This window comes from Leptosomus discolor, chromosome 4 (genome assembly GCF_034619465.1).
Source record: "Leptosomus discolor isolate bLepDis1 chromosome 4, bLepDis1.hap2, whole genome shotgun sequence".
Lineage (NCBI taxonomy): Eukaryota > Metazoa > Chordata > Aves > Leptosomiformes > Leptosomidae > Leptosomus > Leptosomus discolor.
The window spans coordinates 72,919,773-72,934,198 of NC_141394.1; the positions used below are offsets into that span (position 1 = coordinate 72,919,773).

The window sequence follows — 14,426 nt, forward strand, 5'->3', positions numbered from 1 at the left end:
TGCCTGAAGACAAATCTAATTAGATTCTGCCAAGAAGCAGATTCTAGATAAGATTAATTATCACCAAATGCCCCATTTTAGAAGTAAATGCTGCTTACCTATGTGTGGTCAGAAACATGACAAAGAGGGAGAGCAGAAAAAAAACCACTTGCAAATTGTGTGGTAGTAGAAGAGGGAACAGTAAATTAGTATCCAATCAAAATTTTTATTTACAGTTTTTGACATTCTTATACAAAACTCACTACCATTCCATCCAGGGCTCTTTACGATAAGAGCAGGAAAAAAAGACCCTGAAAACAGAACAGCACTTAAGAAACGATTACACAATATAAAAATTTACTGAGCTATCCATTTCCCCAGTCCATTTGGATAACAATTGCAATTAGGAAAACATTTTCAACAGACAAAAATCTCTTCCTTCTTCTGAAGAACCAAATTAATAATCCAGGAAATTAAGGAAGACATTACTAAAAAAAAGACTGCAGTTCACAAAGTATTTAATTTCCTGGTAATGGTGCTGAGAAGCCTCCCTTTTCATCTTTTCTTGACTCTATTCCAGACATTGAGACGACGAAGGCAGACCTCCTTCTGCAGATCAATTAAAAAAATTGCCTTGCAGACACATATGCACACAAAGAAAGAAAGAATCACGTAGCTTAAGCAAATAGCAGCAACACTTTGGCAAATGTTTTTCATGGGACTCTGAAGAGCTGGAAATAAAAGCATCCATGACTTGAAGAGAGAACAGCCATTGCAACTAGAATGTACTACTCAGCATGGCTAAAGAAACACACAGTATTTGAGTAAACAGAGATTGCTAGTGCAATGACTGATATTAATGTAAATTTTGCAGTCTGTTACCCATAAAGAAATTACCATACTTCTAAAAGCCTTTATTACACAATTAAGCAGACATCAAAAATCTTTAAATGAACCTAGAAAAGTTTCAAAACAGTACACTATATGGCCAACAAAATGCTGTTTCATTCATTGTTAGCTGCCAAACTAAAACACTGAAATGTACTACACGAACACTGGGCTGTGAGCTTTTTTAAAATACAGATTGCCTACAAGCCCTAGAACTACTTACAATCATATCTTAAAGATTCTCTTCTGGAATCACTGTGTGGCTGAATCTATAAAAGAAAACTCTAAGAATATCTAGATATTCAAGAAAATCCGACAAATCCTATCACAGAACGGTATTAGAAACTAAAGTCCATCTGATACTTCACTAACTGTCTTCATGTTAGGAATACAGAAACAAACAGAAAAGCACAGAAGTTTGTGAAAACAAGCTGATTAGTGAAAATCATGTGCTACAGCAATACAGATACTTACAACCCTGCTACTACTATCTATCATGGTGAAAGTACAAAAGAGCGTTATCTCTAAAAGCCTTTATCCTGTTATGATTTGGCAGATGGAGAGGAAAAACAACAAAGGATTAAAGGAATTAACACATTGATGCTCTGAAAAAACCCATTCCTTTTTCTATTCTTATAACAAAGCAAAAATTATGAACTAGCATGGACTGAAATACCAGTTAAATGTATAATCATAAGAGAAAAAGTAGGACAATTAATGGGTCTGCATAGATCACTGACCAAACTATAGTCTTTCTTTCCCTTCAAATATGATTTTTAATTTTTTACCTGCTTATTTGGCCTTGTGGATGAGCTACCTCTAATCTTGACCAAAAAAAAGCATGAAAAACAAGTCACCAGAGGAGGACTGATATAGCAGCAGTTTGTGAATGTGTCCAAGTGAGAACAGTTTCTGTCTGATTACAAGAAAGGTGTACAAGAAAAGTACAAATGAGAAAGTGGAAAATGTTGTACTTCATGTATTAGCAAGACAGAGGGAGTGAAGAAGCACATGACTCATGTTAGACTGCAAACGGAGGGACAGAAAGAACAAAAGTGATCCAATACAAGGTGACTTGCACAAATCTTTTTCTTTAAAGACAGAAAGAAAAAGGATGGGCTCTTAGAAGTAATTTTAACTGATAAACAAGTCAGGCAGAGTTCCACACAACATTATTTTCAGCAGCTGTGCTAGCTTAAGGACTTTGCATGTACCTCTGACCACTCATGCCAGCTCCCAAATTGCAGCAGGCTGCCCCCTCATCTCCATGAACTAGTACTGTTTCTAACACAGATCCTCAGACAGTCGTGCCAACACAACTGATGATGCTCACTGCCAACTCCAGCCTGAGCGTGACAGGAACTCTTTAAGTTGGCACTACCAAAGAAATGCAATGTGAAACTACGACAGTCGATACGATACTTTAACCTGCAGCTTCAGTGCACAGAAGCAAGTAGATGAAACTGTATCAATTATTCAGAACCCAAAGAAACCAAACACCTTTAGACAACATCCTCAATTAGCTTAAAGAAATTCCCAGCTATAGCATGAGCTGTATCGTGCTCTTTCATATTCTAGCAAACACGCTTATCAAGTGTTATAACTTTTTAACAAATTGTCATACGTAACAAGCTGAAATTTCCATTTTGTACTACATAGTCTTTGTGTCTCTCTACAGCTAAACATATATTGTCCTCTCATCCAAATAGCTGGACATAACTAATAAAACAACGAAATTCCTCTTCCCTGGTACAACAGTTTTAAAGCTGGAGCAGGAAGGAGATAGCAAGGAGATGACACCAGCAGCTCTAGTACAAGAGGCTAAGGAAGCAGGAGATTTTTGCTGGGTGTTCAAGCATCCCTGACAACGACAAAATACAGGGAGCTGGCAGCAGGAATCCAGAAAGGGGAAAAAAGGAGAAAGAAAAACTGTGAGGCTTAGGCCAGCTTTACAACATCAAGCAAATTCAACCTTTTCATGGAAAACACATTACAGTTTGTGACCTTGAGGGGAAACTAAAGGGGCTGAATCTTATGGGACAGAAATTTTGGCTGCTGTACGGAAAAGCAGGAAAAGGGAAAGGTAAAATATAAGAAGAGGAGCTAATCTAAAAAGTTAAAAACACACTAACTTCCAAAACTGTTGAAAAAATTAAAGCTAGTCTCACAAGATTCACAGGTATGTGAACGAAATAGTTTTTTTAAGTGTTGGAGAAAAAAAGCATAAGAAAGTAACTGAATGTCATGAACAAAGTTATAAGAGCTCCAAACTAAAAATATAGTTACTGGTATGTAGTAATTTTGACAGAAATTGTTTCCTGCTCCTGTTCAGGTGAAACAAGTATACTGTCCTCTGCCCTGACTGTTTAAGATAATACAAAAGGACCACGCACATGCTAGAAAGGTCACATAGGACTGCTTGTCAGCTGGATTAGAAAGATTCCCCAGAACAACACTTTGGGGAGTCTTACACAATTCAGCTAAACCACGTTTGCGTCAGAAATAATCATCTTTACTTTGAGGGTGACAGAGCACTGGAACAGGCTGCCCAGCGAGGTTGTGGAGTCTCCTTCCCTGGAGATATTCAAAACCCGCCTGGACGTGATCCTGGGCAACCTGCTCGAGGTGAGCCTGCTTCAGCTGGGGGGGTGAGACTAGATGATCTCCAGAGGTCCCTTCCCATCCCTACCATCTTGTGATCACTACCCAGACAGCAACTGACCTTCTTGATCCAGAGAACCAACTCCCCAGGTGAGCATCTCCCTACACTAAAAAGCCTAATAAATTAGATTATTTTAACAAAAACTCTGTCTATGTCTGTACAAGTGTCAAATGAATACTGATTTCTGATTAATTGCCTCTAAAAAGCATGTAACAAAAGAAGGGTGCTTGTATTCACAGATTTTATCGCCAAAAAAAAAGGAACAGCACCATTTAAAAGGCCTCAATTTAAGGAGTTCAACTAATACAGTATTTGCTACATTCTATTTGTCACAGAGCTTAATCACACTAACTATAAAATCATCACATTTTAATTTGTCCTACTCCCATTTCCAGCTATTGAAGCTTTTAAAAACTCTCACTGTTTTTAGGTTTGACTCTATGACTTTGTATGGTAAAGTGCATAATAGTTCGGAACCCGGATACACAGATCATATAATTTGAAACTTGCATTGATACTCAAACCATGCCAATTTTATTTTCGGATGTTACAGCAGAAGGGTCCAGGGTAACTGGAGCAGCAGTTCATCTTTACTAAAAATGCAAGTTTAAGACTTCAGAAACAAAGTTCCTAATTCAGACCCTTCTGAAAAGGGTCAGGAAACAGGGATGCCACAGTAACGTCAATATAATCAGTGCACAAAATCTCAAAAAATACTGAAAGTCTTGGAGGATCATAGAACAAAGTAGTTGATACAAATATTATTCTGTCATCAATATTAGTTTCAAATCCTGCTCTGGAGCATTTGGTTTACTATTCTTCTGTTGCCCACTACCATCCCTAAGTGCCCGTTCTCCTGATTACGGGTGCTGCTAGCTGAGGGCCGCCCCACTATAGCAATGCAGAGCAGGCAAGACTGTAGGCCATGACCTCCCTTTACCACTCATCCTATCAGCCATCACTGCTCCTCCACCCAAAAACTGACAGTGCAGACTTGCAGGACTTGTAAAGTGAGCATCTACGGGGTCTGAGAACGGGATGGATTGAAATATGGGGTATGCTGGGTTAGGGCCTCTGGTACCCCAAAAGATATAAAACAATCCGGGAGAGAAACGGGAAAAGAGCTTGCTGTGGTCCAGTCCCCTGGACCATAACGAGAAGCAAAGCAGTAAGTGCTGGGGTAGGAGTAGGCATTGCAATAGAGGGGGCTCCATGTGCTATGGAACAAAAAAAAGAAGGAAGTAACACCCTCCAGGCTGCCCTGCGCTGCTGCCATCATCATCACCTCACAAAATTGGATTAGGTGGGGGAGGGTTAATTAAAAAAGGTCTAGCACCATTCAAATTTTACTGATGGCTTTTTCACAGGCTTTAATTACACTGCAATACCTGTAATTATTTATATTTTTTTGGCACCAGTATTACAAAGGATTCAGATGGTATTATTCACTATCACTGGTCAATGGATTTGATCACGTTTAAGAATACCTCTTTACTAATCAGACGATGACATAGTTCACTGCTTTCTAACTATTACAGTGGCATTTTTAATGGCAGTTAGGCCCACAGTATAATCAAGAATGATGTAACATTTCAAGTAAGATCTCTATGCACTCTGGGAAGACATAGAAAAGAGGCTGTTCTGTCACATTGAACATCCACGTAGATGAAGTTTATTGCTTGTCTCCTGTACTAAGGATACTAGGCACACAACACTGACCACCTGCATTTCAGTACTATCCTAATCCCTTTCAAATGAAAAACCACACACATTGATGGTATTGATGTAGATGGAATAGTGAAATAATTTTCTAAGTATAACCAGATAATAGTATCATGTATGAGTTGGAACCCTACTAGTTGGAAATCACAGAGGAACAGAATGACTTAATACACTAAGGGAAAACGTGGGGGAAATTACAAGTACACACATAACAATTGGTTCTAAATCATCTTGAGATTTAGGTAGGCATTAGCTGGGAACATTAAGTCAGTATCATCCAATAATCACTAACAATTAAAAAGGCAAATGAAGAAATCATCAGAAAAGCAAAAGAAATCAAGAAATAAGCCTTATGAATATATTACCTGACCACACATTTTGAAAACTGCTTAGAGTTCTGGTCAACCCATAGTTCTCGTCAACCCATCTCAAAAGTAATACAGTACAACTAAGGAAGGAAGATTACAATTAGGAAAAAACTTTTGTATGGGAGGAGACCAAGATTACTTCAGCTTGGAAAGTAAGTGATTGGCGGTTGATGTTTAAAACAAAATAAAATGACTAAAAGAAGATAAATACAGAGTAAGACTGTTCAGTATTTCTCATGACAAATATTAGCAGGTATGAAATGAAACTATATGGAAAGTACAAAATGTACTATTTTCTTTCCATGCTATTAAACTGCAGAATACGTAAGTCAAACGATAACAGGAATGCCAAAAGTACAACTGAATTTAAGAAATAATAAAAAACCATTTAAATTCAGGTGTAATGAAAAATTCTAAATCTCCATATTCGGAAGGAGAAAATTTCACAAATTACTCTACAGACATTTACTGTCCAGATTTTATCTAAATTCTTTTTCAGAGAAAAGCAACCAGCATTATCTTGGCTTTTTACATATTTTTTAAAGATCCTAGAACTGACCATTCTTTAAAATCCTTATTTTAGAAGGTTACGATACATCTGAAAAGGCTGCATGAAATTACAAAACATTTAATTGCTTTTCATTTTCTCATAGCAAAATGTATCAGAGGACCTATTTCATATAAATGCTTCTGCAGATTAAGTCACACTAGCACATCCTCAGATCTAGCTCCATGTTTGGGACTTCAGTTGAGTTCTCTTTAAGGCTTAGATGTACATCTCAAATCAGATCAAAGCCTATAATTCCAAAGGTTAACATTAAATTGTACTGTGTAAGAATAGCAATCCAGCTGCCATTAATTGCGCTTTATAAACAGCTGGGGTGGAACAATTTAAGCTAGTGAGCAAACAGAATTGTAGAGGAAAAGAAAAAACCCATGTAATTATATAACAAAAAACAAATACGGGATCCACACAGCTTTGCCAACATTGTCTTTGTATCTAAAATATCTGCTTTTCAGTTAGTTCACCATCCAGTTTCCAACATTAAAAACTGCAGTTCTTGGATTTGAAGCAAATAATGAATTTTCACCAAAAAGACGATTCCATTTTTAACTTGAACAGCATATCTTTTTCGGTAATACTTGCTTTGGAAACAAAGGCAACTCTGAAGTAGTTACAGTTAAACTTCTGATCAAAACACAGCAACAATAACAGTAACCCAGAAAATCTATTAGCAAGGAAAGATGCACTAGTGAACTCCACAGTATTGCTCACCTGTCTTCTCTCTTCTATATTTTTACAATATTTTCAGTAGCTTAAGACATGAAGGCTACAAAGCAGTTGATATGGTTTTTGGTTTTAAAAGAAAAAAAAAGTATTAGCAATACTATCGTCCAGCGAGTCTCAGACAATGAGATTATCTATTTTTTTTCTTTCTCTAAGATCTACAAATAGGATCAATTTATAGATTCACACTCTTCATGAGCACAAACAAGAATGTGGTCAAGATAGAAGTCTTTCAACAAATGTGCAGCAGAAAAGGGTTTCTAAAAATCAATATCCAAAATTTTAAAAGACTTTTTAATTACTTTTTAATAGATGTGGTCATATTCACTTGAAATAAACCTAGTACCCAAATACTAGTTATTAAGCTCAGGTTGTAAAACCTCTTGTGATCTCAAATGCTACACTTGCCTCCACAATACTAAAACAGACTTTCTTTTTTTTAAAAAAAAAAGAATGGTGAGAGGTCAATGACTAGGATTCTGTCCTTATGGAGAGAAAACTCAAAGACTAACTGACTGTTATGAAGCCTTCCAGTGGAAAAAATAGTATTTTCCCAGTAAAACTTAATTTGAAACAGTAATGGGTAGACATATTTTTGGCCAGGCACTAGCCCGAAAACAGAGAATGAGGGTTGAACAAAATCAAACGTATTATATTAATTCAGTCTAGAGGGAAAGGAATGCTTCCCTCTTCAGCAATTTCTCAAGTCCCTTGCCAATCCTAACATCCCCTGATGTTTTCATATTGCTTATGGTGCTTTTCTTTTGCATAACCCAAAATCACGCAAAAAGGCAAGCAGGAAAGTGACTGGAACTTCGTGGGATGCTGAAGAAGGTGGAAATAACAATGTGACAGCAAGGGTAATACAGTGCAAAAGGAATAACAAACCAAAAAGCAGGAATTATTCCATTCCCACTGAAACTGTAACCAGACTCTTCATCTACTAGTCTCACAGACCTCATGAGACCACACACCCTTACCCAATATCAGGTGGCTTCTCACCACCAGAAATCTTCCTTAGTCATTCTGAGATTGAAAGCCACTTCACCTTCCATGATCTGCCTTTTCAGTGAATTTCAGCAATGTCATCAGGCCTCCCACTACTTGTTTTAGTCTAAGGCCTACAGAAGTCAAGGAGACCCCCCAGAAAGTCTCATAAGGTGCTTCAGTAGAAATCTGTTCACATGAAACTTTTAAGAAACACAGGAAACCTCAAGTTCAGTACAGGAAATAATTGCAGAGGTGCACAAGGCCAGAGATACCTTTCAGTAAATCTCAGTCAGAAAAGGTGGAATAGAACCAAAATTTCCCTGATTTAGTGCTCCTCTTGCCACGTACAACCACCAATTTAAGCCAAAGATTAAAATAAAAAATAATTTTTAAAAAAAATCGATTGTGAAAATATCAGTTCGGTAATTTAGCGATATATTCCTTACAGCATTTTAAAGCAAAACAAAAAGCCTCATGCTATCCAATAATATTTAATCAAATCAGGCATTTTTAATTTTTTCAACTACTCACACTTACACTGAACTTTAAAATGCAGCATAAAGAATATTAGTATTTAAAAAGTGGTTTTACCAATTATTACAAAATTAACCACAATTGTACTTTGTAAGTGAAAACATCATCATTAAAGGGTCTACACCACTAAAGGGAAAACAAAACTCAGAAAATGCATTTTCTTCCCTGTAACCTGAAGCCTGAAATGCCATACTTATTCCTACCCACAAGAAACACTTCCCAGGTCCAGCTCTGAAAGAGCAATTTTAAATAGATATGTTCACTAGCGCCTTCTCACATCTGCTCTTGTGTTCTGTACAATTCACAAATGGTTTATCAGTGCAGCTATAAAATCAGGAAAGAGTTTACACCCCTCTTACCCCCCACAAGCACTATACATTACAGCATATTTTCCTGAATTACATGCTGTGATCATCACAGTTTAGCTGCACAGCAGTTCTGCTAGATCAGAATTTCATCCAGGAACTCACGTTCTTTCCCCAGTGTGTAATGAAAGCTCCAAGGACGACGGTACATAATACGGATGTGCAGAGCCCATCACAAAAAAATTCTAGTTTTGGTAACCTTTTTTCCCCTCTAGTGGCTTCTGTACACACCCACTTGTAGGATATATTTCCCTTTAGTATTAATGTAAAAGACAAAAAAACCCTCACCTTAATTAAAAAGCAATTTAAGGACTACTCTGCCAAATGAAGCATTAGATTCAGCCACTAGGTTGTGAAAATATGAATGTAATCCCATGTGGCCACTTTATATACTTTGCTCCATGACTGGAATGTGTCTGAGCATGCTGTGTAAAATCAGTCCTTACCACTTAAAAAGGTCACAGGAAGCTGAGGACATACAGCTTTCTAGAACGCAGCATCTAACCCATCAGAATAATGTTTTGGAACAGACATATCTCTTCTCTTCACACAAAGAAAAAAAAGAGCCAATTTCTTATGAAAGAGAATTAGTGCTCTAATACGCAAAAAACAGATTTTCCCTATTTCTGCAGTACCTACAGAAGTACAGATTTCATCAATAATGACATCCCCTGACTATTTTCATTAAAGATTTAAGAACATAGTACTACTTCATCTTTTTTAATTACATGCTCGCAACTTAACTTGCAAACGATTCCAAGACTTTCATGAGCTTTTCTCATCAGTTTCAATAGCCTTCAATAATACTGAAAAAAAAATTAAAACGCAAAAAAGGTTCTGTAGCCTTAATGGGGAGACTGAATGCTAAAGCCATATAGCAACATTCTAAATGTGTCTTGCAAACAAATTTGTTATTAATCAAAGAACAGAACAGCTATTTTATTAGGAAATAGACTTAAAAGGGAAGATTAATTGAGATATTTACTGTTGGAACATATATTCTGGTATATGCTGATCTGATTGATACAGCAAGTGAAATATTATTTGTTTACCCACATATAGAACATCTTTTATCTTAAAGCATACAATTTTCTGTGAGATTTTCATTAGTATATTCTTGACTTCCATTAAATAAATGTTTCAAACATTTCAGAAATATTTTTATTTTTACATCTCTTGAAAAAAATCTAATCCATATTACTATCATGGACAACACTGCAGACACAAACTTGTTGCAGAGACCCTGAAGGAATTTAAACAGCATCCTATGCAGCTGGTCCAGTTTCCAAAGAGCTCTTGGGACCAACATCCATAATGCATCTGCACTAGGTGGTACATATAAAGATGCCTTTTCCTTGGTCCATCAGCAAAGAGATCATGAAGCATTTAGTCTTCAGGATAGCAGGTAGAATTGACAGGTGGTTTGGGTGGGCAACATTTACAAATTCAGTTTTTCTGTTCAGATAATTTCTATTTGGTTTTTGAAAAGTGTGAATCACCTTGTATTTAAGATCACTTGAAATTTACTACACTATTATGGGTCTGGAAAACATTGCTGCCTGTAACAGTCACTTTACCTTAAAAATATACTAGTGTATTTTTTTATTTTCAGCACAAAAAGCGTACAAAAGAACATATGTGAAAGTTGTTGGCTTCACAGTGCAAGAAAAGCAATACAAAATAATTTCCCTTTCCACACCAAAACCAAAATGTTCTGAGTGTCACAGAAATGCAAAGATTTTATAACAGTACGAAACAACCAATGAATCTTTACTGTCACACACTTGAGCAGCGGTTGGATATTTTTAATCAGGCGAAAAAAACCATGTTTTCAAAAACAGATTTTCATAGCATGATGGACACTTGCATAAATCATATCAGCAGTACTTTCTCATGGCAGGACAATGCTTCTTGAACACTAATTTGGAGTAGAAGGTTCTGTCTTTCCGTGGAGTCAGCAAATGTTTTAGATACAACTCTGCTACTAACTCTTTTCCTGTAGGACCAATGACCTCCACTTCACTAGAAACCGTTATCAACAACAGCCTCCCATGAGATTAGCTCCCTCAACAGCAAAACATGGATGTGACAAAGGGAACGGTAGGTAATTACATTGGATACCCCTCACACATTTTTTTTTTACATCTTCTCGCCTTGGTTTATAGAAGCTTAACAGTAGACAAAACAAATAATGAAGCAGTAATTTGGAATGCAATTTGAATCACAGCTTACTGGCAGAATGTTGGATTTGTGACCTAACAGTGGGCGCTATAATCACCACTAACAACTATCCTTTTATGTAGGTTTAACACTACTTGTACTGAGAGGCTTGCTGGCATGAATTTTTGTAATAAAATTGTCTTATTCAGTTACAGTTAAACGTCTATAACACACGTTTTTGACTAATGATTAGACTGCATCTCTATAAAAATAGGTATCGCTAAAATAATAACATTTGCAAGCCAGCCTTCTATAAAAAAGGAACCAGACTGAAGATCCAGGCTGCCTCCATTCTTTTCCTGCTGGAGGTCAGAAGGAACTGAAGTTGCTAGAATGTCATGTCTCCTTTTATCACAATGCCACTGCAACATTTGGAAACAATGAAGAGACAAGAAGAAATGCAAGAAAGCTCTAACAGACAACACTTCCAGCAGAAGTACAATTCCAGAGCTGCACTCAATTAGACAGGAATATGAAAACCCTCTGCAGAGGAGAAAGAACCATACTACTTTCTTCATCTGAGATTTTGTAAATGATACAAAACATGTTTAAATTTTAGTATACAAATATCACGGTGTAAAAATACCACAGGCTGATGGGTTTGGGTTTTTTTTTCAGGAACCAGTACCAACATATTCTTACCTTTTTATCTTCTTTAGACTTCCTAATGCCATGCGGAGGGCCAAATTTGTTCTGCATGCAAAACATCTTCTTAGACCATTCATTTTTATGAGATTTTAACTGCGGCTGACCAAAGCCACCATCAACTCTGTATCTGTCAGCTGGAATCTTACTCATCGGTGGGGGAAGAGTTCCACAGTTAACACTTGACCAGCCGTCCGTAGAATCAGTGTACGACTCCTGGTCGCTAGCATTTCCATGCTGCCATTCTTGTAAAACATGCACAGGCAACCACTTTTGATTGCCTACGCCTGCAGTGTTTTTCTTTGATGGGGGTACGGAATTTCGGGAGGAAACCAGTGGAACTTCAATACGAGCAGAAGGACTTAAGTGTTTGCTTACATTTTGGGACTTATCACTCGGAATTACTTCTAAAGGAATGCTTCCTTCTTGTTCATGACAGAAGCCATTCCAATGGGAAGCAGGCTGATTTTGTCCCCTTCCTACTGGATTTTCCCATAGGCTGTTAGGAATATGTTTACTCGGATTGCTCCCTAAATCAACCACCAGAACTCTATTATTCTTTTCTTCTTGATTAAAATTTCCAATTCCACTATCACTGTTACTGCTTGTACTATTATTCTGATGAGCATCTGCATCGCCATCAAGAAAAGCCCTCGCACGCATTCCCTCAATCAATTCCCCCATATCCCTATACAAGACAGAAATAAACTGAAGAACAGGTAGAGATGATGTTGGAAACTCCAGACAGCCATTTGTGTCTGGATCTGCTGTACATTCCAGTCCAAAACGTCTTGCTATGCCCTGGTGAATTTTATGATGAAATAATTCAGGATCCACCATAAAAACATGGCAAGATGTCCTCAGAACCCCTTCATCTTCCTGAGCCAAGCTTGCATCATCATTTGTCTGCATTGTAACTAGTCCAAAGAATCTCCTATCATCTGGGCAAACAGCGCTGAATGCCAGTTTCTCTGCAGGATATTCTGCCACTACACCTGATTTGTCACTGCAGAGCTGAATACAGTCATGCATTATCTTCATCATCACGAGTGAATGGATTTTTTGTTCTGCCCGCAGACGTCTCATGCATCCACGAATAGCCTGCAAACTCTCATTTTCCAAATTCGAGGTTGTTGAAGGAAGTTCAATTGAGCCTAGGTAACCCACAATCATGGCAACATTTAAAATGCTTGCATCTAATCCGAAGTCTTCTGCACTCTCCAGTCCAATTCTAAAAACTGAATCATCATTCAGGACTTTGGATATTTCTTCCTTTGACAGTAGGTTTGGATTGCTTACACTTTCATTGCCAGTTTCAAATTTAATAGCAGCGGAAACTGAAAACGATCTTTGTTTTGGTGCAGAATTATCTGAGTTACCAGCACAAAGAGTAGGATTCTCAAAGATCATGTTGAAAATGCCACCAGACTGCATTTCTTCAACAACTTTCTCTGCTCTGTTTATACCCAGAGCTTTAGAGTCAGGTTTGGGTTTCAGCCACCCTTTCCCATCATAAAAACCAACTTCTTCATCACTTGAACATGAATCTACATGACTAATCCCTTCAGCAATGACCATGTGCAGGACTCCAGAACATTTTCCTATAAGCTTCACTACATCTTCATGAGAGGCTTTCTTCACATTGATTTCATTAACTGCAAATATCTGATCTCCTGCTTTAAGTCCAACATAATCTGCAGGGCTTCCTTTCATAACACAACTAAGAACACAAGGGGCTTGTCCAGAAAGGGTAAACCCATAACCTGCTCTGCCTCTAGCAACTTCCACGCTTCTTATCCGAGGAGGAGCATGCATGTTGAGTCGACGTTTGACAGTTTCCCCTGGTCTATACATTTTGTGGGTTTTTTCCTGAAATAGGAAAACTTTTAATTACTCCATTTTTTTGTCACGTTTCAAGAGTCACTCATTCATCTGATGAAGCTCTAAAGAAAGAAAGAAAAAGACATTTTAATTCTCAATCGTATTTCAGGCTTTCAGTACACAGTATTTCCTTTACTGTTCAGAAATATGGCTAGTGAACTCTACCAAAAACTATTGCTAGAGAATTGACACTCAAAACCGTTTGAAAAGAACAGGTACCGCAGTCTCCAATTTTAACACAGCAACAAATGCAAATAAAGTGGCTGTCCAAAATGACAAAGTAACTGAATGGCAAACCAAAGAACAGAATCTAAGTCTCGTGATGTATGGACAGTGTTTTTACACTACAGCATGTTGTTACATCTCCCCCAAGTCCACCACGTTACCTACTATGCAGTTAACTTCTGGCTTACTGTAGCATTACAATACCACCATATTTTACAGCACAGTGAAAATCCTGGATGAAGCTCATCTATCCTTTCCCTGTAACATAAAAATCAGAGCTCAAGTGTATCTACTCAGCTATAGCCCACCCTCTTTTATACTCAATGTACAGAAACAGGTACTAAATGTATCCATGTAAAACAGGTTAGAGAAATTACCCCTGGATTTGCCTGTGTCTCTCCACTCACTGACTGTAAAGGCAGCTTAAAGTAAGTATCTCAAACTTCAACTTTTGCACATACGCTTCAGTTACATACGCAACAACAAACAGGCATTCAATCACTTATTAGACCAAAAGGATCCAAAATCAGATTTACTCTGCTACACCAATCAATTAATCTATTCAAAAATAATTTGTCAGAGAGCAAACGCTATAAAAAAAGTATTTCTGTCAGTCATTCCAACATCCACATGTTTTAGTTTAGCTCAAAAATTCCAAC

General features: G+C 37.4%; 1 protein-coding gene across 3 annotated transcripts in view; it reads right to left on the reverse strand.

Annotated features, from left to right (window-relative positions):
• RGS12 (regulator of G protein signaling 12) overlaps positions 1-13,515 on the reverse strand; it is an 80,974-nt gene extending 67,459 nt beyond the window's left edge. For all 3 annotated transcript variants that reach the window (XM_009953961.2, XM_086464019.1, XM_086464020.1), the window contains exon 1: positions 11,659-13,515. In XM_009953961.2, the coding sequence (XP_009952263.2) occupies positions 11,659-13,515 (1,857 nt within the window). The remainder of the gene's footprint in view (positions 1-11,658) is intronic.
• Positions 13,516-14,426: the final 911 nt, after the last annotated feature.